Source organism: Chroicocephalus ridibundus, chromosome Z, assembly GCF_963924245.1.
Source record: "Chroicocephalus ridibundus chromosome Z, bChrRid1.1, whole genome shotgun sequence".
NCBI lineage: Eukaryota > Metazoa > Chordata > Aves > Charadriiformes > Laridae > Chroicocephalus > Chroicocephalus ridibundus.
The window spans coordinates 86,691,077-86,717,666 of NC_086316.1; the positions used below are offsets into that span (position 1 = coordinate 86,691,077).

At 44.6% G+C, this 26,590-nt stretch overlaps 1 protein-coding gene across 12 annotated transcripts in view; it reads left to right on the top strand.

Moving 5' to 3' along the window:
* NEDD4L (NEDD4 like E3 ubiquitin protein ligase) overlaps positions 1 to 26,590 on the top strand; it is a 166,923-nt gene that overhangs the window by 34,161 nt on the left and 106,172 nt on the right. For all 12 annotated transcript variants that reach the window (XR_010069120.1, XR_010069121.1, XM_063320557.1 and 9 more), the window contains exon 2: positions 3,429 to 3,502. Coding sequence is in view for 8 of the 12 variants with exons in the window: in XM_063320557.1 (XP_063176627.1) it covers positions 3,429 to 3,502 (74 nt within the window). In the remaining 4 variants the exon portion in view is untranslated. The remainder of the gene's footprint in view (positions 1 to 3,428; positions 3,503 to 26,590) is intronic.

A 26,590-nucleotide genomic window follows, 5' to 3' on the forward strand; every position in this document is an offset into this window, starting at 1 on the left:
TACTGCCTAACTGCTAACAGCCAGCCAACAGCCGCCTCCCCGATGTGCACGCACAGCTTTGCATTTCTCGCAGCAGCAATGTGAAACCCGTGTAATCCAAGTACTCCGAAGGGCATAGTTTTCTTACATTCTGCGACATGTTCGGTGTTGTAGTCGCAAAAACCGGACGGAGGGCGGAATGTTGTTTCAGCGCCGGGTGTCGGGGGAGCGCGCCCCATCCACCGGAGTGGGAGCCGCGGGCTGCTCAGCTGCAGCTCTTGGAGGGGCAAGGCAGTGGCAGCGCCTGGCTTCCTAAGGAGACTCTTCCAGGCTTAGGGCGCTACAGGCAAGGTTTTAAAATGACAGAAAAAATTCCTCTGTGGGGTGAGCTTAACTTCTTTTTCAAAGAGTGCATTTCGAAAAGAAGCTTATGATATATTCTTTTCAAGATGAACGTAACTGAGTGGAATACAAAAATTGCAGTTAGACGTGTCCATCTCATCTAGCCTGCTGGTTGCCTGTGGCCCAGCGCTGGAGGCGGCACTGCAGGGGGTCTCCCCCGAGCGCAGCAGAGGGGCAGAATCCCCCCCCTCGCCCTGCTGCCCACGCTGCTGGGGATGCAGCCCAGGCTGCGGGGGGTTTCTGGGCTGCCAGCGCACATTGCCGGGGCGTGTTGAGCTTCTCACCCACCAACACCCCTGAGTCCTTCTCCCCAGGGCTGCTCTCCAGCCATTCTCTGCCCAGCCTGGATCTGTGCTTGGGATTGCCCCGACCCAGCTGCAGGACCTTGCACGTGGCCTGGTAGAACTTCATAAGGTTTGCACAGGCCCACCTCTCCATCCTGTCCAGATCCCTCTGGATGGCATCCCTTCCCTCCAGCGCGTCAACTGCACCATGCAGCTTGGTGTTGTCAGCAAGCTTGCGGAGGGTGCACTCGATCCCCCTGTCTATGTCACCGACAAAGATGTTAAACAGCGCTGGTCCCAGTACGGACCCCTGAGGAACACCACTTCATCACTGGTCTCCACTTGGATGTCGAGCCATTGACCGCAACCCTTTGAGCACGGTCATCCATCCAGTTCCTTGTCCATTGAGTGGTCCATCCATCAAATCCGTGTCTCTCCAATTTAGAGACCAGGATGTCATGCGGGACAGTGTCAAATGCTTTGCAAAAGTCCAGGTAGGTGATGTTGGTTGTTCTCCCCCTTATCTTATGCCACCAGTGCTGTGGCGCCATCGTAGAAGGCCACCAGATTTGTCAGGCATGACTTGCCTTGGTGAAGCCATGTTGACTGTCACCAATCACCTCCTTATTTTCCATGTGCCTTAGCAGAGATTCCAGGAGGATCTTGCCGGGCACAGAGGTGAGACTGACTGGTCTGTAGTTCCCCGGGTCTTCCTTTTTTCCCTTTTTGAAAATGGAGGTTATGTTTCCCCTTTTCCAGTCAGTGGGAACTTCACCGGACTGCCACGACTTCTCAAATATGATGGAAAGTGGCTTAGCAACTTCATCTGCCAGCTCCCTCAGGACCAATGAATGGATTTCATCAGGACCCATGGGCTTGTGTACCTTCAGGTTCCTTAGATGGTCTTGTACTTGATCTTCCCCTACAGTGGGCGGTGTGTCTTGCAGAACATGAATTAGGGATCCTCCTGTACTTGGACTTTATCCTGCTCTGTAATTTATTTTTTTAAAATATGGGGGTTTTTTTATGCAATTAATACAGAGAGATTATTTTAATGCAGAAATAAGATGCCACTCTGGCAAAGCTGATGTTGGGCTTTGTGGGAGGAAATCTGAGTATCATTGCTAATGTAGTAACTGTCAGAAATGCCTCTTTACTTAGTATTACAACTTCTTGTCCTCCAGTTCTCATACAGTAAGGTCAGAATAGTCTGCATTTCTGTCTTTTTTTTTTTCTGTGCTGCCTTCTCTTAATGAAGGAATTTTCTTGATCACAATTTGCAAGTTCATTGCCTTTTGTCTATTCAGACCCGTCTAGAAGACCAAGTATGTTGTATTGACGTTAACAGATTGAGAAAAGTTAACACATGAAAAAAAAGTCAATATCCACTAACATAGCACCATTGAATTTTCATATAATGTTTTGTTCACCTATGTGGTAAGCTTTAGGCTCTTTTGGGAAAGAATCCTGTTTTCTCAATTAGAAACTGCTTTGGACAGTATGAAGTGCTGCTGGAAAGAATACCAACAAACATTTTCAGAAAGGATTTAAATCCTCAAGCGTTTGTTTTAATGCCGCACAGTTACTAGGGCAGGATGTGTGTCAGGATGAAACTCACCCTGCAGACAGGTTCAATGAGACTCTTGTTTTTCTTTCTCTGAAGTAATGTGTTTGTGACTCCTTCCAGAGGAATGGTATTAGACCGGACAGGCACGGCTTTGCTTCTGGGGGGTTTCTGACCTTCCTAATAATCTCCAAAATCTCAGATACAGCTAACAAATCTGTCTCTCGCCTTTAGCTAGCTAAAGCAAATAGAGTAGGTGTAGCGCGGTCATGCCAGGATAAACTTGTGGGAAAACGGTATTGTTTTCTGAGCGAGCTTCAAGGAACGGAGTCTCAAATTACTGTAATTGAATCTTGTATCTTGCAGGTCTGGAAGGCTTATCAGAGCAGAAAGGGGTATAACTGATACAGGTGTCTGCAGAACCTGTTTCTGTAGGATCCTTTCCAGATTTAATTTTGGTGGCCTCTTTGTGTAGCAAAAATTAACTGGTCAAATGGTGAAAAAAATCAAGTAAAAAATACCATTTATACTACTGTTCCTCAGGAGCTTAATGCAATGAAGTGACAAACTGAGCATCGGGTTGGTGTCGTAGTGATAGGCATCCTCAGAAGCTGCCATGTGTCATTGACAGGTGTGTTTGAGCTCTGTATATACCAAGGTGGGGAGGCAGGTTTAGAAAATGTAATTTTAAGGATTTATTTTTAATCTTGCGCCCTTTTTTTTAAACTGCAGACATTTCTCTGATGAAGAGGTATTAGCATTATTGGACAAAAATGTTATATTTTCCCTGTGGTTTAAGAGACAGCTTTAGAATCTAAGAATGAATTTCCGTGGAGTATGGATCCTTGAGGATTTGAAATGGCCCTGCTCAGCAAATTATCTTCTCCTTTTATTACTATTATTGTTAAATTATTATGACTATGACATTATTGCTATTATGTACTCTTACTGTGCTTTTATGTAACGCTTTAACAGCTCTGACTGGAGTTGGATGCTTTTCATGCTTGGATTCAGGATATTCTTTAGCAGATAAGGTGTACACCTCCTTCCAAGAGGTTTTTCTTTTCAAAATCTTACCTAGGAGAGACTCCTGCTGTCTAAAGGCTGGGAGTTCATTCACAGCTTAACCTCTTGCAAACTTGCTCTTCAAAATGAATTACAGAATAAACATTAAACCCGTTTTTCTTTTCTGTTAACAGGAGGAGTCTCGTATCCTCAGGGTAAAGGTGGTTTCTGGCATTGATCTAGCGAAAAAAGACATCTTCGGTGCCAGGTGGGTGTTCAACGTTGACTGTTTTATGGGTTTAAACAGAATAAACTTAGCAGAGCGAGGATGTTTTATAATTGATGGTGAGAGATCCCGTTACTCGATTACAGCCGATGCAAGTTATGGACTGAGTTGGCAAGAGCCGTTGCTTGCGGCGGTGGCGGTTGATGCCCTTGCCCACCACAGGAGGCCATTCCCAGGCTCACTGCATTGGCTCTCCAAGTGTCTGAGGAGCAGCTCGACTTTGGCACTATTTGGTGTTACTTAAAATGACTCCCAGCTATCTCCCCATGTGCCCCACATAGCGCAAGAAGGCCCAAAAGCCAGCGCTACCCTCTCTCTTACATTGAGGAAGCTCTGCTTTCCCTGGGGGCTTCCAGTGCCGCCTTCTCAGGTGCCAGGCGTTGAAGCCTGACTCGGTGGCCAGGCTGTGAATTGTCTTGGTCTCGGACCCAGGTGCCACTGTTGCAGTTCCTGAGGATGGCACCTTAGAGTCGTAGAATATCTCAGGTTGGAGGGAACCCATAAGGATCATGGAGAGAAAGGCAATGAAAGCATTTTCTCCTGTCCAGCCTGTGCCAGGAGAAGGCGAGCGGTAAGAACGAGTGTAGCAAAGGCTTCTGCAAGAACTGCGCTGGCTTGGTGCTTTCCTGTTAGGCTATGGCATGTCTAGGTTTTAATTCCAGTTGAGCCTTGAACCACTTTGAGTTTCAAACTGGGGACTCGAGAGGGAAAACAGAAGGTTTTGGAGCGCGTAAGGCAGTCTTCATGTGATTGCTTCTCTGTTCGCCTGTGTAGCAAAAGATGGGGCAAACAGACCATAGTTTGCGCTGGTCTTTGGCCAAAATAACAACTGTAAACAAGAAAGCTGGTTTTAAATGGTCTAATGGAAAGATACAGATACAGTCACTTTGTATGTTCTCAAGTCTTTTGTTTTGAAAGAGTTAGTCACAGATGTAGGAATAGCGTTTCCCCAAGTCTGGGCTTGCCGTGCAATGACTTAAAGAATCAAATCAGGTAGTTATTGGGGGAGAAGCTGGTTCTGAAGCCAAAACGAACAGGAAATTCTTAAATTTTTTTCCAAAGATTTAATTCAAGTTTGACGTTCTTGATCTCTCAAGCCTAAGTGTGAGGAAATGCTTTACTGTAAATGCTCCAATCTACTTAGAATTTTTTTATCAGCTTGAAATTAGAGGTATCCAATTTAGCTGTTATTGAAATGACTAATTGCTTCATGTATAAATGAGCCTCCCTGTGGATTTTCCTGTATTTCTTTAAAGATGCTTACAAATTGTTCATTAGCTTACATATCTAGCTTGAAACTACATGAAAGCAGCAATTAAAAGTTTAATCAACTATAATTTTTTTGGTGAAATTTGCAACAAACGTTCCTTTGGTAGCTGTGTGCAGAATATGGTAAGACAAAGCTTTTTTTATTTTCTTTTCCCAAATTTGCTAATTTGAAGAACAGCTTTTGATGCTGCCCGTAAGCAGCAAAAGCAGCAGCTCGTATGTAGATGTAGTCGGGCAGGTAGCGCTTGCGGAGGAGCTCCCAGGTAGTACCGTTACTGGTGTGGCTGGGACGCGCTGGAGCAGTCCTGCTGCTTGCTCACGACATTAGCACCTACCTCAGGCTGCGGCCGTTGGCGCTGAGATGCTGCGCTGCCGAAATAAAAGAGAGGAGGAGCAAATTCTAGAGAAGAGATGGGGCTGAGGCCCAGAGAAAACAAGATTTCTATTGCAAATGCTAATCGTAGAATTGCCGCGTTTATGTGCTAACTTTGCTTTTTCTAGATCGTGTTTAATTTGGCTTTTTCATAAGATTATAGATGTATCGTTTACTTGATATATTGGCTGGATTTTGTTTCTGCATTATTTCCAGAGCTCTAAATTTTACCACTTCTTTTGAAACAAGCAAAGCTAGTGGTTGGAATATTGAATCTGCTCATTAAGAGGAACTTTATTGAAGTGCCTGGCAAATTCACAGAAGTAATCTGAGACAAGTGAGAATCTTTTTAGTGTTCATTTGATTTGTTAAAGGACACATTGGAAACTTTACAGCTGAATCCCCGACATTGTAGTATCTCCTTTGGCCGTACTTCTCATAGAACTTTTGTAAATATTTAAGATGTCGTGTTCAAAAGAACTCCTAAAATTTGCTTAGGAATTGATAAATTGTAAAAATAGCTTTAACTCTATGCATTTTGAAAGATAAAAGCTAAGTGACATTTAACTGAGTTCTACTGATGTGGCCCTTAAGTAAATTGGTCTCAAGTCAGTAGAATTTCTATAAAACCAGAGAGTTAAAATCATATTCCCAACTTACGTTTTTAACTTTGTTTTAAACAGCTCCTTAGTAAAAGTTGAGACTGACAGCATCGTATATTAAAAACTTAGTGAAATGCTTAAATTGCTGTGTCAGCAAGCTTTCAGAAAGCTTTCTTTTTTGGCTAAAGTTCCAATTTAATTTTTCTGTTTGTTTTAGGGGCCCTGCATACCTTGCTGAGTTATTAACGTTTCATGCTACTTGAACCTTTAGTGTGATTTAAGTTGCTACAGATAGTGTCATTCTCACAAAGCTGTTGAGTATTGAACACGGTGCTGTGTAGTGAGTGTCCCATTAACAGCTCTGTTGAGGAGCAGTATGGAGGAGGTGATCAAATTCTCATTTGGGGCGATGGAGGAGAAACATGTAATGTTTGACCAAAGCAAGAGGATAAGGAAAATTTATGCATGTTAAAACTGTAACATAGTTTTTTACTGTGCAGTGTATGTTCAGGTTCCCTAAAAAATAGCAATAACTAATCCTGCCTTTGTGTGTTTTCTTCTCCTGGTGTGGATGTAGACCCTGACGCTGTCCCATAAATAACTTCCATGAGATCAAAAATCTCTTTCAAGTGGATTTTTGTGATGGTGTAACTTTTAGCACCCAGAGTAATACCTGATGTGAAAGCGCATGCGGCTGCTAGGTGCCACGTGGTAACCGAGACCCTTGTCAGCAGACGCGGTGACCGAGTGGGCTGTGCTGGGACCTTCTTGGGAGGTGCAGGGCACCCCTTGGGAGGTGCAGGGCACCCATTGGTGCCACCCAGTGGTGCAGCTGGGGAAGGAGGAGCAGCCAAGTCCCGGACGTCCTCTCTGTGCTTGTGACAAAGGGGTCTCTCCCAGGGGCTGGTCTCCTCTTAAATCTCCCTGCTTCCCCCGTTCCTCTTCTTACCCACAGCAGCTGGTTCTGTTCTGCCTGCCCCAGAACTCCCCTTCCCGCCCATGGGAGGTGGCTGCCCAGTGTCCCCGAGGCTGTGGGGCTGGGGCTGGGTGTCCCTGGCTTGCCAGGGCGATGCTCCCGTCCCTCTGCCAAGGGGACATGCGGATGGAGCGGCAGTGGGCACCTGTCCCTCTGTGCCGGAGGTGCTGGGACGGCAGGGAATGCCGCTGGGAAGCGCTGGGGTGAAGCTGTGAGGCAGCTCCGCACAGGCTCTGTCTTTGGAAGCAGGTAAATAGGCTGCGCTCTGAACAACAAACACTTGAGAGCCAAGGAGAATGCCCTGGGACTCAGCCTGCTGCGGATTTGGACAGGGTTGACTTATGGGGTTGTGTTGTGCGTTTGCTGCCGTTGTAGCAAAGAGAAAAGAAGTTGTCAGCACCCAGAGACACGACAGCATGGCCTGAGGATTTTAACACACTCAGTATCCTGCACACTATGAAACATTAGCGTTTCTGCATGTCGTTCCTAACCAGCATTTCTGAATTACAGACAAATACTTCGTGTGTGTGTGTGTCTCTTCAGAAATTAAGTGTTGAGGACAAATTCCTGGCCTTTGTAATGTCCTTTTTAGGAGAAAGAAGGTCAAGTGAACTGCTAAATATTTTAGATAGTTGCGCACTTCAGAATGAGTTAATCTAAAGTCATTTGAAAACACGTTAGAATTGCAAAGTTGTGGCCCCAGCAGCTGCTGTGCCTCTTGGTGGTGGAGTCGTGCCGGGCTCAGTGCTGGGGCAGAATGGCACGTTACCACCTCACTGTGAAAGATTAACTACAAGGCATACATTGTGTTTGGCATCGCAGTGGGTTTTCCTTACTGCTTTTAATCAACTTTACCATTATAAAACACTGCCTGTAGGCTTGCAAATGCTGAAAGCTGTTCCTTGCCTGATTAAATCCAGGGAAGGTCTCCTACCAGTGTCGAGCATGAGAGAAACTAGCATTTTCTTTCTGAAGACTGTAATAATAAAGAAAACTCAATGCTTTTGATTTTGCTTTTTTGAAGTTCTTTTAGGCTTATGAAATAATTTCAATAGTAACTAATGATATACAAGTTCAGAAATGTATAGAGTTATGATTACGGTGACACAAAGTATACGAGAATGTAGAATGAGATAGAAGCAATGAGCAACGTGAGGTGGTGGTTAAATGGGATGAAGTTCATCTGCATGGTTTCAGTTGAGGTGGACGTAAGTGGCTGGTCGGTTTAGGTGTAAGTGTGTTTTATAGCCTGTTTTATGTTCTGCCCTGTAAAATTGCAAGCCTTTGATATATACTGGTGGCTAATATCTTTACATGTTACTGAAGTCTAAGTAGAAGGGCTTCTCTAGTGACCTGGTCTATTTGCTGAGCGTGGTCTGCCTCAGCGGACAAGTTCATGCCTTTCCCTGAAGGTGTGTCCTGTGTGGACTTGGGTTTTTGATTGTTAGGGTATTTTCCACTTCTAAAAAAATACAAATAAGTAGAATCCAGCACTTCTGAAAGTAGCACTGGGACGGCCATCGGGTTATGTGGCACAGTGTTGACACACTTCGTATAAATATGGCTTCTGCATGTACAGACAAATGCACTCACAAGTAGTAAAGGTGAGTGCATATGTATAAACAAGAAGAAAATGTCTTCTGCTTATTATGGGTTGTGTGAAATAAGACCTTATGGTGTGGGTGTTCTTAGTTAAACTAATAGTTTTGGAAAGAAGGAAGGGATTGTGTGTACACTGTAACTGGGTATATCTGATGGAATTTCTTAGTTGCTACTTTTGCCTTCTAAATCATGAAGCAAGTGGAAATCGTGGCTGTCTGGAAGTTGAAAAAGGCAAAGTGCTTTTCAGTTAAAATTACGTCTGGTTTTCATTAACAGGAAGCTACGCTTCTAATGACATGATAGCTTCTTGTGGGTTGCCTCCGGGTTTATTGCTTCTACCTGCTCTTTTCTGGAAAGCCGGCAGCCGAGGTGCAAGCGGCTTTTCTGTTGTGCTTTCCTGCCTCTGGGATGAGCGATGCAGCGGGCGTGGGGGCGGTGCGGGTCAAGCAGGCTCCTGGCAGCATTTGAAATTGTCCTGTCTGGCCCTGGGGAGGAGAACAAGGCTACTCGAAATGGGGCCGAATTCTCTAATTCGTATGTGTTCTGTGAATTGGCAATGGAAGGAGAGCACATGTGAGCGTGAACATGCCTTGCAGATGACAAAGATAGCAGATGTTTATCTTTTAGCTATTCTTTTAAGTTCACTATCGCTGTTTCTAGCCCAATCCGAATTACGGTACATCCTGGTTTAAGTAATGGAAAAATTCTGGTGACAGCTATGCCCCTGGCACTATCCCCTGTCCCTCCTAGCGAGTGTGCTACCTTGGAACTGGGTTTTAAAAGCAGCCTGTTCTCCTCGTGATATCTCCTTTGTCCAGCACAGACACATTAATTGACGTGAATGTCTCTCAAAAATTAACCAAACAATTTTTTAAAGTAGTCTGGCTGGTAGTGAAGTGTCTCTGCGGTGCCCTGCAATCAAGCGCCATCCCAGCAAGCGGGAATGCTCTCGCTGCTGCCTGTCTCCTGCGCAGCTCAGCAAGGAAGGGCCTTTAGCCAGAACTTCTGTTTCCTTTAGAATTATTTACCATATGTAAAAACAGACAAAACGCAAACTCTTAATTGATTTTTTTTTTTTTTTTTTTTTGTGGTGGGCCCAATGAAATGGATTTTAACATCAGCCATCAGTCAGAAATCTTTATTGCCTGGTCAAATGTTACATTAGCTAGATTCATAGAAGTAACTCCTGGGGAAATGTTTCAGTGGTGCAAAATGGCCAGTGTGCCAGCGTGAAAATCCTGCCCGTATCCTGTCTCGGGGAGCTCCTGGAGGTGGAGCAAAGCTAGAGAGTTCTGCATCCCAAACTTCTCAAATGACTGAAGTCAACAAAGCCGCTTGACTAGATGGCAGTTGCTCAAGTAGGAGAGAGTTCATACTCTGTTTCTTTTTCCTTTTTCTAGTTGGGGAAAAAAAGTACGGAAAACCACTTTCCTGCTGGTTTAAGTCGTTGAGAAACGGAATATTCAAAGCAATACAAATGTTGCACATTTTGAGTTCTGTGCAATGCCACTGATGAGTCAGAGGGTTTACTCTTCCCGAGAGCAGTGTGCTTGCTCCCTGCCTCTGCTTTCTGCACCCCGGACCTATGGAATTGTCTCATTTGCCAGGCACTTGCTGTGTTCCGAGGGAGCACTGGGAAATCCATGTTGAATTTCTAGATGTCTAGATGTGTTATGGTGCTTCAACAAAAATAAGAATCAAATAAGACTTTTAATTCTTGCAAACTTGAATGAGTGCTCTAGTAGGCATTGGGATGAAACCACGATGAGTTCCTATCACCGCTGCCTTTACTTTTCTTTAAACGATGAATGATTCAACACATGACAGTTAGTTATAGCTTTGCACGGGAGGGGGGACATTTGCTGGCCATACATTCCAAAAGGCGACTCAATTTGCAATGAAAAAGTGAAAGTTTTTCTAGTGTAGTAGAAATGAACGTGTTATTGACGGAGTAGGGGGAAGGGAAAGAAACCAATTGAGAATTTCACTAAATCTAAACCAAGCTGTACTTTGGAAGGCAAAAGGGGGAAAAACAAAAGCTCAGAGGCTGACAGTAATGGTGAGGATGTCCTGAAGAAAGCAGGATCTAGCATCTGCTCTATTTAACTTCAGTAGCACACGCAGCTTCTGCTTTACCTAGCAAATTAGTATGCTTAAATAAAAGCTGCAAGGCAATTGGAGCAGCCTTGGGAAATGTTGAAATGAACTCACTCAGTGTGATGTTTAAAGGTGTGCGTGCCTGCCTGGAAAGGAGGAGAAATGGTCCAAACATAAGCGGAGGTGGTTGTTTTCTGAAAGAAGTTGTCAGTGGTAGCACATCCTCAGTACGTGCAATATATAACCTCTAATTGCAAGAGCCAGAGCTGTCTCATTCATTCTCACTCCTACTGTTCGTAAGTCCTCTTGTAATTTCTTGTCGTGTTAAGCTTCTCCTGAGAGATTTGCAAGATACGTGCTGAAATAATTGTGGTCCTGGGGCAGACCTTTCACTTGTTCAGTTGTTTTCCTCAAGGCATTCTTGATGGTGGTGTTAAGGAAAGGTAAAGGCACTCCAGCCTGTGTATTTTTAAGCAACAGAAAGCCCAAGTCACTGTCTGCCCACTCCAGCGGCTGGTTTCATCCCTTACTCTGTCCTAGGGTGACTGGGTGGCACCTGGTCTCGCCAGCCAGGCACAAGGGCACAGGGACCCGCGACCTGGTGAGACGCAGCGGGCGATGGCCCAGTGCACCGGGAGCTCTGGGCACCTCGTCTCAGGCAATGGGCACAGAAGGTGTTTGGGGCTCTACTTCAGGAAAGCACTTTCAGGGACAGTGAAACAAAAATGTATGACTAGTGGATGGTAGAGGGTGGAGATATCAGGAGAGATTAAAGCCTGCTAAGAAGAAATATGTTGGATAACAGATATTTTCATTTATAAAACCTTAATGTTGATTTTGCCTCATACAGGTGAGGGAAGTGTCGGATTATTAGGCTGCCAGGTGTGGGCGTAAGGCATATCAGTATATTCATTAAATTGGTGTGGTGGCTCCTGCAGGGTGGGAGCGTGGTGGCTCCCAGTGATGGTGCCATCAGCTTCAGGTCGCTCTGGGGAGCTGGCACCAGAGGGCAGCAGAGAATTTCCTCAGCAAGGTACCGTGAGCTGGTACTTTGATGGCTTTTATGGAAGTTAGGCTTTCATGTTTTTCACCAAAATCATCAGGGCTTTATCCTTTTATACATCTGCTCTTCAGGATGCAGTGGGTATATATTTCAGTTGCTGTAAATGGAGAAATATTCCTTATTCGAGTATGTGGTCTTGCTAATGAGTAAGAGGACTTACTAATAATTCCTGAAGTTTATAATGTCACAGTGAAGAATAATTTGCATCAGATAATTGTTCACTGAGAAGTTTCTGTGTACAGATACAAAAATGTAAAATATTTCTCATTGTTTGAAAAAGGAAGTGCCTATTCAGCCCCTCATTTTTTCTACCAGCCTGCTGTCTCCTGTGATCCACTAGTTCACCTCAAGCAGATATCCTTAAAAGAAAAAAAAGGGGGGGGCGGGGGGAGATGTGGACAAAATCTTCTAAGGAAAACCTTAAAATAGATCTTAAATATTTGAGGCAGAACTTCTGTCTTTTCTTCCTCTTCTACTGATCACATTAAATCATTAAGCAGAATGGATTGAAATGATCAGCAGCTTCTACTTTTTATATATTTTAATTTTTCCTCCTAAACTTAGTAATGTCTCATATCTTGTAGCTGAAAGATTGTCCATATCTGACAGTTTCCCAGGATGCACTGTATATTGATTTCTACTTCACTTGAACTAATGACAGTCCCAGCATAATTGTATACTTTTCTTTCTGACAAATGAACATAAACCTTGCTATGAGTAGCTCAACAGTGTGAGCTTATAAGTACATTTTCATCTTGTAGCTGTGGAAAGTGTACAACAGCCACAGGTGGTATTTTACTACAAAAGTACAGCTGCTTTTACCCATCGTCTCCAAGTGCTGTCTGTAGACTTGGAGAAGCTTTCTTTTGTGGAGGTCTTCTTTTGTGTGTGAAGTATCTCTTTCTGTCCAAAATTTTCAGGCCTGGGATTGTGCCTATGCACTTAAGGATGTCAGGCACTTCAGATTTCAAATGGCTCTTATTCTGTTTTCAGTCTTTATTTAATGAGAGTTAGTAACACTGCTCGTACGGAGGTACGCTTGGACCTTCTGGACAGGGGGATGGTTGGGGATTCCCCCCTTCCGTGCTGCTCTGCTTGATCCTGCCAGCTGACCTTTCTGGGTGCTTGCTCGGAAGCAGGAACGCCCAGCTGAGGGCTCTCTGACTCTTTATTTGCCATACTCTCCTTCTCCAAGGTTGTCTTCCCTCCACTTCCCTCAGATGTGAAGGAGGCCCTAAGAAACAGAGAGCTGGATGAAGTTTGATAGGAAGGCAGCAAGCAGGCCACGAGCCCAGGGTCCTGGCTAGGAAGTGGTATTGCTGCTGAATAGCTTGGGTTTTTGCATATAGAGCTATGGATTCAGTATATTACGACCAGCTGGTGAAAGAGAAAAATCTGTTTCTGGGCATGTGTTTCCTGGACCTTTCCCTTTTCCCATACTCATTTTCCCATCTGCAATTACAAATTCAGCCGTGTCTGTGCTGATAACGTGTGAGTCTGGACGTTAGTGCAGGTCATGCGCCTCTTGTGTGAGATTCATGCCATGATTGTGGTTTGGATCTCTTGTGGATATCTAGCCTTCAGCTCCCTCAAGCGCTGAGCTGCCTCACGTGTCTCTGTTCACAGCAGCATCGTGCCTGTTCCATGCCTGCATCGCTTGGGACTGTGTGTCCAGTCTGCGAAGTTTGCGGATCTCTTCAGTATAAATTGATAAGTTGGAGCCCTCCTTGCCTCTCACCATCACACATCTCAGTTACTTCCACAGCCTGTTTTTCTTGCTTGGGGTGCTATGCATCCATTCGTTTGGTGCAGAGGACCAATTTCCCGTAACTCACTGCTTTGACTGCGTCACCCTACTTTCTTTGAAACTGCTGCTTTCAGTTGCCTGAGGTTGTTAGCTACTGTCAGCGATTGCTTCAGGAGGTCTGGCTCTCTAAACAATCCATTAATTTTTAAACAAGATTTTGCGTACTGTACTTCAGCTGTGTGGGTCATCATAAAACTCTGTTTTGGCGGTGAAGCTTGCAAATGCCTAGCTAATAGCCAAAGGGGCCAGTGCTGATATGTATCATGGAATCATAGAACACCAGGTTGGAAAGGGACCTCAAGGATGATCTGGTCCAACCTTTCTTGGCAGTATCCCATCACGCTGTCTGGTGCTGTTTGTTGTTTCTTGTACTCGCCCATCTGTTTCTGTTGGATCTCATCTCATGCTTGGGTTGTCCCCTCTTAGGGTCATGGACCATTTTTCTGTTCTGTATTTGTCCAGTACAAGGAGTTTTTGCACATTTAAAGACACCACAGCAATTGTTTTTGCTTTTACAGAAATTACAATTGAACCAGTAATTCATGTAAGTGAAAAACAAAGCCAATTTTGAGTGTCTCCGTGAGTGACAATAAGGTGTGCTCGCTTGTCATGGATGGTCAGAGGCAAACTGGAGTACTGGGAGCCATGGGCAGATGCAGGAGGTGTAAGGGAGCCCAGGGCAGTGGTTTGCACCATGCTGGTGTGGATGTCCCCAGGAGGGGACAGCTGGGGCAGCAGCAAACCCCAGTGGTGGCCAAGGTGGTGTGAGGGCTCTTGTGCCGCCCCAGACAGTACTCTTTTCTTGCAGCTTTGCCTTTTCTCCCAGCTGCTTACTTGCCCCTCTTAGAGTTGTCCAAATCTTCACGTAGCTGGTAAAAATAAATACATAAATAAAATCATAATTTGTGGATAAGAACATGCTCCAAATTTTATGGAAGTTAAGACCAGTGAAATAAGGAATACAAGTGCTGCAAACAATGGGGTTTGCCCTGAGAAAACTTGGAAGAACATTTTGCATGTCTTGGTAGCACAACAGTTATTTTCTTATTGATGTAAGATGTGAGGAGATTCTGACATAACCATGTCAAAACCGAGGAAGTTGCCAGAAGCATTTCTCCTCAAACCCAGCCCTTGCCACAGCTGTTGGGTGTTGCCATTGAATTGGAGCAGCCAGTGTGCAGGTGTGGTCAGTACCACCGATAATGAGTTCAGAACAGTGATTACTGATGAGCAACACATGTCGATGCCATTAAACAGTGATGGTTATTGTCACTTTCAAGAGGGCTGGCTGTTGCAACATCAGGTGCAGACTCGTGGCAGTTTAAGCTGACTTCAGTAGTGGCTGCTGCGGTGCTGGTCCCCGCTTGCTGTGTGTGGATCTGCGTGCTCGTGGAAGGGCCAACAGGACTGCACGTCGGTTCAGGGAGGTGGTTTGGTGGAAAATGAACATATGATGAAAGCCATTTGGTAGCTCACGGATGTGGCACATCACCTGGCTTCGATAGGAAGCACAGGAGGACCATGGCTGCCTCGTGTCGGAGATCATCTCCATCAGCTGCCCACGGTGACGGGTGTAGCGGTAGCTGCGGGTGAAGAGGTGAGCTGACTCTGGTTAATGGGACCAGTGTCTCTTGAGGCGTCTTCCTCAAACGGTCTGTTCAGGACGGTCTGCGATGTCCCCATGCAGGTGCTGTTCTGTCTCGAAGTGCCCTGCATGCGGCGAGGGGGGCGAATGCCGGGTCAGGAGAGCAGGACTGGGGGCAGCCAGCCCCAGGACAGTGGTCTGGCTGGAGGCTGTGGCTGTGGTAAAGGCTGGGAGCTGCTGAGGTGGAGATCTGTAGAAAGCCATGGGCCGCATGAACCATTGCAGTGGGGGCAAGCAGGGGGAGAAGAAAGTAGAGAGGAATTCAGACGCTTCCAAAAATAACTGCTTTAGCACTAACGTTTTTTCCCCGACATCTCTGTGAGTAACTGGAGCGGGTATAACTTGGTGGTTAGATTTTGTTCAATGTTTTTGGTTTTGTTTTTTCCAGTTTTGCTGCTGGCCAATATAGTTTCTATTGCTGTAAGTCCTTCTGATGTGCGTTAAAAATGAACGGATTCTACATGCATTTGTCATTGTCAGTGAACTAAAGAGCTGAGCTGTTTCCCTCCTTGCTTCCCCTGATGGAAATGCTGATGCAGGTTTAGTATTTGCAGAGGATAGATTTCAGTCAAGATGAGTTTGACCAGAAAGTTTCAGTTATCCCAGTTACTCTTTGTGTGCATAAAAAGCAGGATATAAATGCATCTCAGCCTGTCCTAACTTGTGAGTTCCATTTTTGAAATAATTTCAAAAATAATACTTCAAGGAGCTTGAATATTAGCGGCATGCCGTTGTTTGATGCCTGCCAGTGCTACCTGAGAGAAGGAAAAGCATCCACCCAGCTACCCGTGTCCATGTTTTAGGAGGTAATAAATGGTGGATTAGCCCTCTAAATAGATTTTTTTTTTTAAATGTAAATTTAACCAGGGTGCTGCAACTACTCATTTCTCTATTTCTGTCTCAAGACTCCCGTGCTGGCAGCTGTGGTGTTGGGGTGCACAACCAGCCCTTCGCTTGCCCCCTGGCAGGGAGGGTGGAGCGTGCGGGTACACAGATGGGCAGGGATGCCAGAGGTGACAGAACTGTCCTCTTCCGCAAAGACAAGAGCCCTCCTGAGGAACAGGTCACTGCCCCAGGGGCCTGGTAGGACCAGACTTGCTGCTGCCCCGAGTGAGTTTGTGGATCCAGACTTCCATTAGCCCAAGAAACCATGCTCTGTTTCATCATGTCGGCAAGCCTGCACGGGTATTGCCTGTGTGACTGCACAGCTGCTGCTCCATTGTGCTTTAAAGCCTCCTTTTTTTTTTTTTTTCCCCCCCCTTAGGGCAATCACGTATTACTACTCCATAAATACTTTTCCACTACTGGGGAGAGGAAAGTGATGTGCACTCTAAGCCCAAAGCTTTGTTTTGGACACACTGCCAAGAACCAGTCTGTCATTCTCTGTTCTCAGGGGTTCGCTACGGGATCATCATCGGGTGAGTTAGGGACTGGGTGGCAGACCTAACTTTTGGTTCCCTTTATTAGTAGACTTATTAGAATAGCAAAGAGTGTGGAAGTGTGTGTCTGCACGTAGCCCTGGGCAGCCCATTCCAGTGTTTGACCCACCCTCACAGTAAAAAAGTGACTTCCTGTGTTCAGGTGGACTTTCACGTACTTCAGTTTGTGCCTGTCTCGGGGCAGAGCTGAAAAGAGTCCAGCTCCCTCATCTTCATCCCTTCCCATCAGGTATTTTTATATACGTGGATAAGGTCCCCCTGCGCCTTCTCTTCTCCAGGTGAACAGTCCCAGATCTCTCTCTGTCCTTGTATGATAGATGTTCCAGTTCATCATCTCTGTGGCCCTTTGTTGGACTCTCTCGTCAGAGGTATTTCTGTAGTGACTGTAAGTTCGATTGTGTCACAGCTGGCTTAGAGTGACAGGGCTTCGTTCTGCTTTTTCTGCCTCTTCTGCCTTTGGATGATCACTTGTAGCTTTTGTTGGTGCCATTAAAATGCTGCTCAGTCACTTACTTCTCTACCCAATGCCCATTATTAACACAGCAAACTGACTTTTAACGTGTTGTGTTGCAGGTGAATGTTTTATAAATTCATATAAATTTAATAAATATAAATGGAGAGTAGAAATAAAATTGAGAATGGGGCTTATTCAGGAGTCCTGTATTTGAGAGGTAATGTTGACCTATGTGACCAGGTGTGGAAAACTAGCTATTTTAAAAGACCGCTTCTCAATTTTAGCAGTTAGTTGTATGTCCAAGGAGCTTTGTAAATATTTACTGAGTTGTGTCTCTCTAGACCGATGTGAAACTGTCTTGTGGGGAAATCACTGCTCTTCGCCCTGCACTCCGCTGCCTTCCCTGGTACCTTCTTTGCCAGAAGGAGGATTTTGATAAAATGGAAAGCATGGTGATGAATCTCATCAAAACCTCATTGTAACGATGAGTAATAGCATACAAGAACAAAGCTGAACTCCCCCTCTTAGCGGTTTTTGATTACAGTTCTTGAAGCTGTTCTCTTTGGTAATTTGTGTCTGCAGCCTGCCTTTGCCTTATTTGAAAGCAGCTGCCTTCTCTTACAGATGTAGCTGCAGAGCTTTGGCAGCCAACCGCTAACCCCTGTACACACAAGCTTTTCTTAAAGCCATTTTAATAAGCGCATTCTTATGACAAATAACCATCTTTATAACTAAGAACTTAATCTTAGGTGATGACTTGTGGTAGATTTCCTATCATCTCTTAAAATAAGGAAGAATTTTCTTGGCTTGATTTGTTTTTTCCTCCTGTTCTGGCATACAAGCTGTTCCTGTTAAGTGTGTTTCTGTTATAAAGATGATAATTCTGTTACTAAAGGTGCCCTGTGCGCTCAAGATTTCCCTTAGTTCATCCTAGAACTGCCTTCCTGATGCAGCTGTGGAGAGCGGGTGTTTTGAGTGCTGTCGGTGTGATTCCAGCTGAAGAGGGTTACCTGTCCTGGCGTTACTTCTGTCCCCCGGGGAGGGCTCTTGGCCCTGCGGACCCGCCAGCGGGGCGGGCTGTGGGTGGCTGCCGCCCGGCCTTGGCCGAAGCCTGCCCGCTGCCGGCAGGGCGGGAGCTGGGATGGGAGCCGGGACGGGAGCGGGCAGTAAGCAGGGAGGCACTGGGATGGCTGCTCCCAGCCGGGAGGTGACAGCGACCGATGGGGGCAGGCTGTGGGTGGGATCTCTTCAGTCGCAGCTGGATGGAGACATCTGATGAAAGTCATGCCTTTCCTCAGCATCCCAAAGCATGGTCCTGTTGGCTCCTCTAATGGCACGAGTTCACTTAACCCTGTAAATTTTGTACATGTTTATGGATGTGGTTGCAATACGGGTGAATGCCTAATACTTAAAATCCTGTTGTGAGATGGAGAGGAAACAGATTTTCCCATTTATGGCTTTGTGTGTGTAAGTGCTGTCTTCAGGACGTGAACCTGAAGGGCCTGTTCCAGTCTCCGGTACCACTGGTTCTGAGCAAGATGGTGGTGGGATGATTCCTCCCTCGGAAGCCACATTTTCAGGTGGCAAATGGCGGAGAAGCCCATTTTCTGTTGAGTTTAGTTGGCTGAGTCAGCTCACAATGTTGTCTGACGTGTCAGAGCTGACGCAAACTATAGTTCGTATCTGTGTGGCCTGGAGTACAGAAATAGCGTGCATCTGCCTGCAAAAATGACATTAATATAGTCATAAAGTGCTGTGGAATGCGAAGTACTCTTCAAAAACTGTATTTTAAGCGTGCGGTCACATTGGGTGTCCGTATCCGGGTGCTGGGGGGACCTCTGTGAGGGGAGCCCGGGCTGCCCCGTGCCGGACAGGGCTGGTCCTGGCCGGTTCCAGCCGGTTCTGCAGCCGCCCTCACGCCGGGCACAGCCCAGGCACCTCTGGAACGGCCGATTTAAGAAAGGGCAAAAACACTGGACAGGAGTGAGGGAAAAAGTGTGAGAAACAGGCCTGCAAACATCAAGGTCAGAGAAGCAGTACAGAAAACTACTGTGTGGGGGTTTGGTTTTGGTGGTTTTGGTGGTTTTTTTTTTTTTTTTTTTTTTCTTTGCAGTGTCAGGGATAGCTAATTGTAAAATGTGGAAAAACGCCAGCCCTTGGTTTCCACGGGTGTGAGGCCGGCAGGATTAATGCTCGTGAAATAGTCCCTGGAAATCAGAGCCTGAGAAAAGTCTGTGAGGAAAGTAATCACACAGTCTTCAGAACAAGGCTAAACACCAAATAAAATAAGCTGGGACAAATAAAAAACGTGGGCACGGGTTGCATGCAAAGGTGCGGAAGCTGCGGCTGTGGGAGGCAAAAGCCTGTTTGACCATCCGTGTGCAGATTCACAGTGCTTTGTGAACATAATAACTTGTATAATACAGTTTTTGGTGCATTTTTATGCTAAAAGGCAGAGGGTTGTGGTTACAGCAGCAGGCCCCAGACCTGTGGTTTGCTGGCAGCGGTGGCGTGTGGACGTGAGGGAGCAGCCAGGCCCAGGGCGCCTGGCAATGCTGTGCAGGGGAGCTGGAGACCAAATCGGTCATTTGCATCAGGAATTTCTATTTTATATTGATAGCGTCAGCTACCGGGTGCCAGGTGCTATCACTGTGTTCAGTTTGGGCCTTGCATCATGCTGGAAATGTGGCTTCCTGTGGAGGGCTGGAGTCGGCTGCTGGGGCTGGGGGAGACTGGAAGGAGAGGCAGGTCTGAGAAAAGGACAATCCTAATCGAGATATTGCTAGTCTGGGTTACACTTACACTAAACAACTCTCAGTTGTTTAGCAGGAATTCCTTTTTAATTAAGTGGACTTCCTGTGGCACCCATAAATGTTAGTTTCTGGGAACTTTTGGCAACTTATGGTTCCTGTCCACTCTAGATGTAGAATGGCAGTTTAATTAAACTTCAGTCTCAGAAACTGTCTTGTAGATAGCAAATGCAAGCTGTCTTGAAGCTGTAGCCCTGTCTGCACCACAGATTTTAATAAAAAATGAAAATCTTTCTTCAGATCCGGGTTAAGTTCTGTTCAAAAGTGTACATCTGCATTTCTGGGAGAAAGCCTTTGGAAGGGGCTGCTCAGACAAGTTGAAACTTTCCTCATACAGCTGCGTGAAGAGTAACGTAGCATTTCCTAGGAGTAACAAATGAAATTTTGTTTCTGGGCAATAAGTATGTGATGTGCATCTCCTTTTCTGGTGGGTGGAGACTTCTACGTAGTTGTGTTGCCACATCCTTGAGTTGCATTAGCTAAAGGCTGGCTTTGGCTTGACACGGGTAGTGGCTAAGAGAGCGCACTGACCCTGGAGATCACAACCTTTTCAATGTTCACATAGGAAAGAAAATAATGAAATGGGATATTTCAAGGAGAAACAATGGAGTTAGACATTTATATGTCAGCCACGGTGGGGAAAGGCAGATGGAACAATGTTTGTGTTGTGTAACAGTTTTGGCCTTCTACCTACTAATGGCTTTAAAGGTTTGTGGCCTTTAATAGTGCACGTGCCATTTGGATGTTTATGTGGCAGATGTGAATGAGGTTGACCGGCACCAGCAAAGGATGTGGGCGGTGTCATTGCCCAACCTGTAGGATGTCGGTCACTACTAGTCATGGGAAACAGTAGGGGCCAGTTGCCTTCTGTTAGGTGTTTGCATAACTTGCATTTTTCATTCAACTGTTGACACAGTAATCGCTGGGGCATTTAATTCATTAAACCCAACCCTTGTTGCCAAGTTCCCCTCCTGTTGTAGAGGTCAATGGTTCAAGTCTCTAAATGGTAGTACTTTTGTACAGAACTTACTATCTTCTGTACTTGGGATAAATAGCATGAAACTTTTCCTTCCACTGCTTCCCTTTAAATTTAAACATGATAGAAATGTCGTTTATGTCTCCATCTATGTCCTCTGTGGCTGTGAAAGTCAAGACTTTAAAAGATGTTGTTATGTGTTATACAATGTAAATAATTAATTCTTCATTCTTTGCTGTATTCTTCTGTCATTTGTCCTAGTATTCAGCATGCTACACTTGATCATCCCTGACTTACTGGTAATTTGTCTCCATTGATTGTCTTGAATGTTTTACCTGGTTTCACATGCTAATGATTCAGCTTATACCATGTTCCTATAGAATAATAATGTGTTTTGTTTAACACCAAGGAATGGCGTGTCCAGTCTGATTAACAGTTTCAGGACTTTTTATCTTTTCGTTGAGACTATCCTACATGGAGGACCTTGCTGTGGAAGGAAAACAATTGCTTTTTTTGTTTGTTTTCTTAATTGAAAATATGCTTGGTGTGTGAGCTGGGCGTGGGCTGAAGGGGAGAGTAATGGATCAGTCTAAGCACAGAGGACTTGTGTGAGCACTGTTCACTGTTGTGTAAATTCACCTGTGTTGAGGCTGGCTGTTTGGTGTTGGAAGCGTCCCCATAAATGAGACAGCAGGAGGACTCACCATAGTGATGTCATGATGCGTGTGACAAAGAACAGGCGTGAGAAGATGTTCTGATATACCTGATGCAGCCCCAAAGAGCTAAAGATACTGAGGTGAGGGTGGAAGTTACTGAATGGTGGTTTAGTTCCTTTATTTTGCCTACGTTTTGTGCTTGACTTAATTCTATACAAAATTTCTGTGGCTGGTTATGACAAGATGTCACTTGCAAGTTGGTACTGCTAAAATACACATTTCTGGTTAGAAATTTACACTGAATTTCGAGACAGTCAGTATGTGGGGTTTTTTGCTGAAATGGCTGAAGATCCAGTCTTTAGTTATTGGAAATAGGGGTAACATCACTGGCTTTTAATGATACGTTTGCTTACATCAATTTACACTTCTTCAGTTTATTTTGGTAACACAGAGGATAACACAATGTGAAATACAGTTGTTTCTTTTGCAGGGTATTTGCTGTGGCATTTGGCATGGTGTATGCAGTTTCAGAGAGACAGATTTAAAGACTTCCACTGGCATAGCTTACAACACTGAAGTTAGAGTTATTTGGGATCTACCATGTAAATTTCTAATGATAAAGGGGTGAGGGGGTCTTCATTTATCTGTTTCGTGTGACCTTATCATCCATAACTTTACAGTTTTGCAAAGGTAGATATTTATATAAGAGAGACTATCAGACCTCTCTCTCTTAACAGTTTCTGTTCCTTTTAAGGTAGATGTTCAAAGGGATCTCAGCTGTCCTGGAAAGCACTGGGCAGACCGTGAGCTCAAGCACAGCATGTTGCTTGTCCCTTAGGTCCGTTCGAGCACCGGGGGTTATGGTAGCTGAGCTGCCTGTAAATCTCGACCTTGTGAGCACAGACGCATTTAGGACAGAAGCTGGAAAATGTTTCTGTCTAGTAGTAACCACATGACACCGCTTTGCACTTTGAGACATTCTAGGATATGTGGCAGTCCATATCACTTTTACTTTTCTGGTGTGGTTGCAGTTTCCCATTCCCATTCAGCACACAGCGTACTTTGGAGCATTTCAAAATTACTTTCTTTAGTAGCAAACTTCATGGTGTTTACACCTGCACAGAAGAGATGATGTTCTTTCTGAAAGATGTAAATGAGGCTCACCAACAGCAGCTGTGGGCTGCACTGAAATCCGACTGGTAGAAGTAGCATCCCCGGGTTAAGTGATTTACAGTGTTTTTTCTTGGTGCTCTTTAACCTATGATAGTGTTTTCCAGGTTATGGGGTGGGTTTAAATGGTGCTGAAAAAAAGAGGAGGCATTGCTGTGAAATCTGTTTGCTCTTGATTAAGACTTCATATGGGAAGGGGATGAAATAGCTAGATAAATAACCTTCCTCCCTGCCTGTGAGGGTATTATCGGCTTTCCTGGTGTGTGTTGCAGAATCAGGATCACTGAATATATTTAGACAAAAGATAGCGAGATCTTTATTTTGCACTGAAAACCTCAGCTTAGCAGGCTGTCCTGCATTAATTTCCTTGTAAATCTGAATTCAGTATTTTTTAATCTGAGGTTGTTGGAAGTCTGGCCTTCACAGTGACCTGTACTGGCTAATTCAACCTGTGTTAGTAATGAAATAATGTGCTTCTCAGAAGTTTGAGTTTTACCTCAGTAACTAAAGATTGACATCAGCCTTCAGGCAAGAGGATTCCAAAGTTTTTGATGTACTTAGCTGAGTACTCCTGTTATGCGCATGACCAGCTTGGTCCCTTTTGAACCCAGCTAATTTCCTAACCACAGTGAATTCCACAGGCTAATTATACATTTCCTTTGCTTTCTGCCTTTTACTTTTGTCAAATATAGTTCTGCTCCCATGTCAGGATTCATGCGTCTGCCTGCAGCAGCTGAGGACACAGGGGGATCCTGTGGCCAATGGATGGGCTAACAGCCTTGCTGGTGAGCCAAGCTTTCTGGGAATGAGATGTCAGTTTACACCTGCTAAATGACTGCTGCCAGAGTCTTGCTCATACCGCTCCTTCCTTTGCTGAGCAGAAAACCTAGCAAAAATAGCTAACAGTCGTCTTCAGTTTGGTCCTGTGAAATGGCTCACCTTGTCCCGTCTAGACACGAGGGTGGCAGCAGTGGGACTCCTTGGGGCAGCAGGGTGAGACCCCAGCAGCTCTGTCTGAGAGCCTCGACGAGACCTGCACATCACATGTCAGAGACAAGTCCTGTTGTTCTCTGCCTTAGCTGCTCATTCCACCTTCACCAACTCTTCTACCGACCAGCACAAGCATTTACGAGGCTTTGCAGTGAACTGGGTGAAGGACATAGTCTGGGTTTATGACAGCCTGGACTGAAGGAAGGAAGGCTTAACCCAAGTTTAACCCAAGTTCGTTTCCCCCTCTGTTTCATCTTGGATGTGTGAGGTATGTGTTTGGTGACAGAAGAGGGGATAGCACAGGGACAGGAGCAAGTGGTGGGGTGAGCCAGCTTCTAGCAGTGGTACTCAATTAGGTCATTTAAAGTGTCCCTGAGATTGTGGCCTCTCTTGTCCCTTTGTGTCAAGCTGGATAAACCTGTTCCTGAACACAGCCAGTGTGTGTGGTATTCATTGGTAGGGATGCTGCCTGGAGTTCCTGTGTGGAACTTCTCTGTTTCAAAAGTCAGTTGTCATTGAATTTTCTTTTTTTTTTTTTCTTTCCTTTTTCTCCTGCTGGATTTTAGAACTTGTTAAGGTATTTTGGGAGTGTGAAACAGCATGGGAAGAATTCAGATCTAGGGCTGACGTATGCAGATTCTCTGTTACAGCGTTCATTTACCTTTGCCTTACAATCACAAAAAATGGCCTCAAGGAAAATGAAAAAATACATATGTTTACACTTACATCTCTCTTAAAATCAAAAAGATATTACTTTTTTTTTTAAGATATGTTTAGGAAACCGAGCTTTTCTTTGTGCTCTGGGAGTTTTTCAATACAGAAAAAATACAAAAGGAACCTGGTCTTCTTACTCTATTAGAACCCAGGAACAACCTAGGAAGGTGGAAACACTGTAGGTGGAGTTTGATAGATAATTTTTAACTCCCTCTTTCACCCACAGGCACTTCTTTGCAGCTGTCTGCGGTGTGAGTCATTATCTCTAGCAGCTCTTTGAATAAAGCCTTGCTAAATTGCTTGTAGTGCCAGATGAGGTGTGAGCCTTTCCCTGGAAGATAAAAAACTAGAAGGAAAATGTGAGGCCTGTAAAATGGCTCTGGGATTTAGTATGGAGAGGTGAGATTTTAGGATGCTTAGACACAACGGATTGCAAGTTTGGCTTTTCAGTGGAGGATAAGGTAAGGTTTTCTTTTCTTCTTCAAAGCAGATGTTCTTTTATTCTAGTGCAGTTAGTCACTTCATGCTTTGCTTTAGTCAGAGTACATGAGACTTGTATGACAGTGAGAGCAAAATCTCATTTCTTTTTTAGAAAACTCATAATGGATTTTATGTGGTACAGACAGGAAGATGCACCCCAGAAGGCTCATGCTAAAATAAAAATCAGTGAGCAAATGCAGACGATAGGCTCTGAGGCATTCCTTGTAGTTAATTTCTGTATATTTTCATTGTGCCTTCTCCCTTCTTACAGCTGCAGGAATGGGGAAATTTGCCAGGGAAAATGGTTATTGGGATAAAAATGATAGTGACTTTAAAAGATATTTTGCCTTACAACATTGTTTTTACTACTCTTCATAAAACTTTGTTAGAAGTATCTCGTTATTATTCTAGCCTTATTTAATGGTGCATATCTTGGTCATTGTTTCCATCATCTCTTTCATCTAAAAGTCACCAAACAAAACTAGGGTTCTTAAAAACTATTGATCAGTTTTTAAACTTAACTAAGTGCATGCACACACAGAGTTTAAATGATTCTGGAAAAGGTTTTCAAGTTCAAGGAACCTCCTCTTGACAAGTATAATTTGCTTCAGCCCTGACGTTAATTGCTGTTCATGGGGCTCCCATAATTTTATGGAGACTTGTTGAGGTAAACACTTCTGAATTTGTAAATTATGGCATATTGGCTGTAAAAGTGCATCTGTAATAGTACATATAGACCACAGTCTGCAGATTTACCCTAGTGTCCTGTTGGAGTAATTTTATTCATACGAAGCACTGAGCTGCCCTAAGTAGAGCTAATTCAGGCACCTTTACATGTCTACCTCTGTAACTGTAGCATAGCTGTATGTGTAGGTGCTTGTATCAAATGGTGTGCATGGTTGTTAGCACTAAAAAGTTTTATATGGGAAAGGTTCTGAAATATCGAGCCCTTTCTCGAGAAAGCTGTTTCAGATCATGCCCCCATGCCAATTTAAAAGAGCAGGTCTGGAGAAACATGCAGCAGCCTTCAGATACATCCTGGCTGGGCTCTTCATCTTCCTAGCAGGTATGTCTTAAAGGTGTGTAAGGCACAAATCTCAGTGTGAAATGAAGATTAGAGTTTGCTTTGTCTTGAGTAACTGTGAGGATTTTTTTTGTGCATCTTAACGAATTGTGCTAGGGCTGGTATTTTCTAATCTTTACAATATCCTGCTAAGAACAAATATTACCCACTTTAAGACTGGGGTAACATAAATATGTTATTAAAAAAAAATAAATCTGACAAGTGAGCTCTGGCATGTTTAATTGCGCTGCTGTCCCTTTCCCTCTACCTGTACATTTTACTTTGCTTGTATTTAATCTGTCATGCCTGGAAAGTGGCAGGCTGTTGTGCTTGTGTTGTTCCAGTTAAGGAGGGGATAAGCACTGGTAAACTGTGCAGAGCTTCCTCAGATTTCAGTTTAATAGTGTAAGACAGCAGCAATTTCAAATGCATTCTGCTTATTCCCCTTCTTTCAAATTTCACAGAGGTTAAAATACTGGTATTCGGTCTGTCCTGGTCTGCCTCAGTTACGGTTAACTATGACTGGTGAACGTCAAGGTTTGCAGTGGTTGAAGTGACTGCTCTCTGCAACAGCGGAGAGACGCGTAGGGCTGCAGGCAGGTGGCATGGTGCTTGCTTCCTTCTTTCTGCAACATGATGTAAACAAGGTTTTTCACAAGTCTCAGAGTTTGAAACTAAACTGCAGAAACAGATCAGTCGTCTTGCGTGTAGGTTGTTAGAACTGGACATGAAGGAGTCACAGCTATGGAATAGCGTTATTGCAGTTGGAAGGGACCTACAAGGATCATCTAGTCCACTAGATGGACTCTAGTCCGTCCTGACTACTTCAGGGCTGACCAAAACTTAAAGCGTGTTATTAAGGGCATTGTCCAAATGCCGCTTCA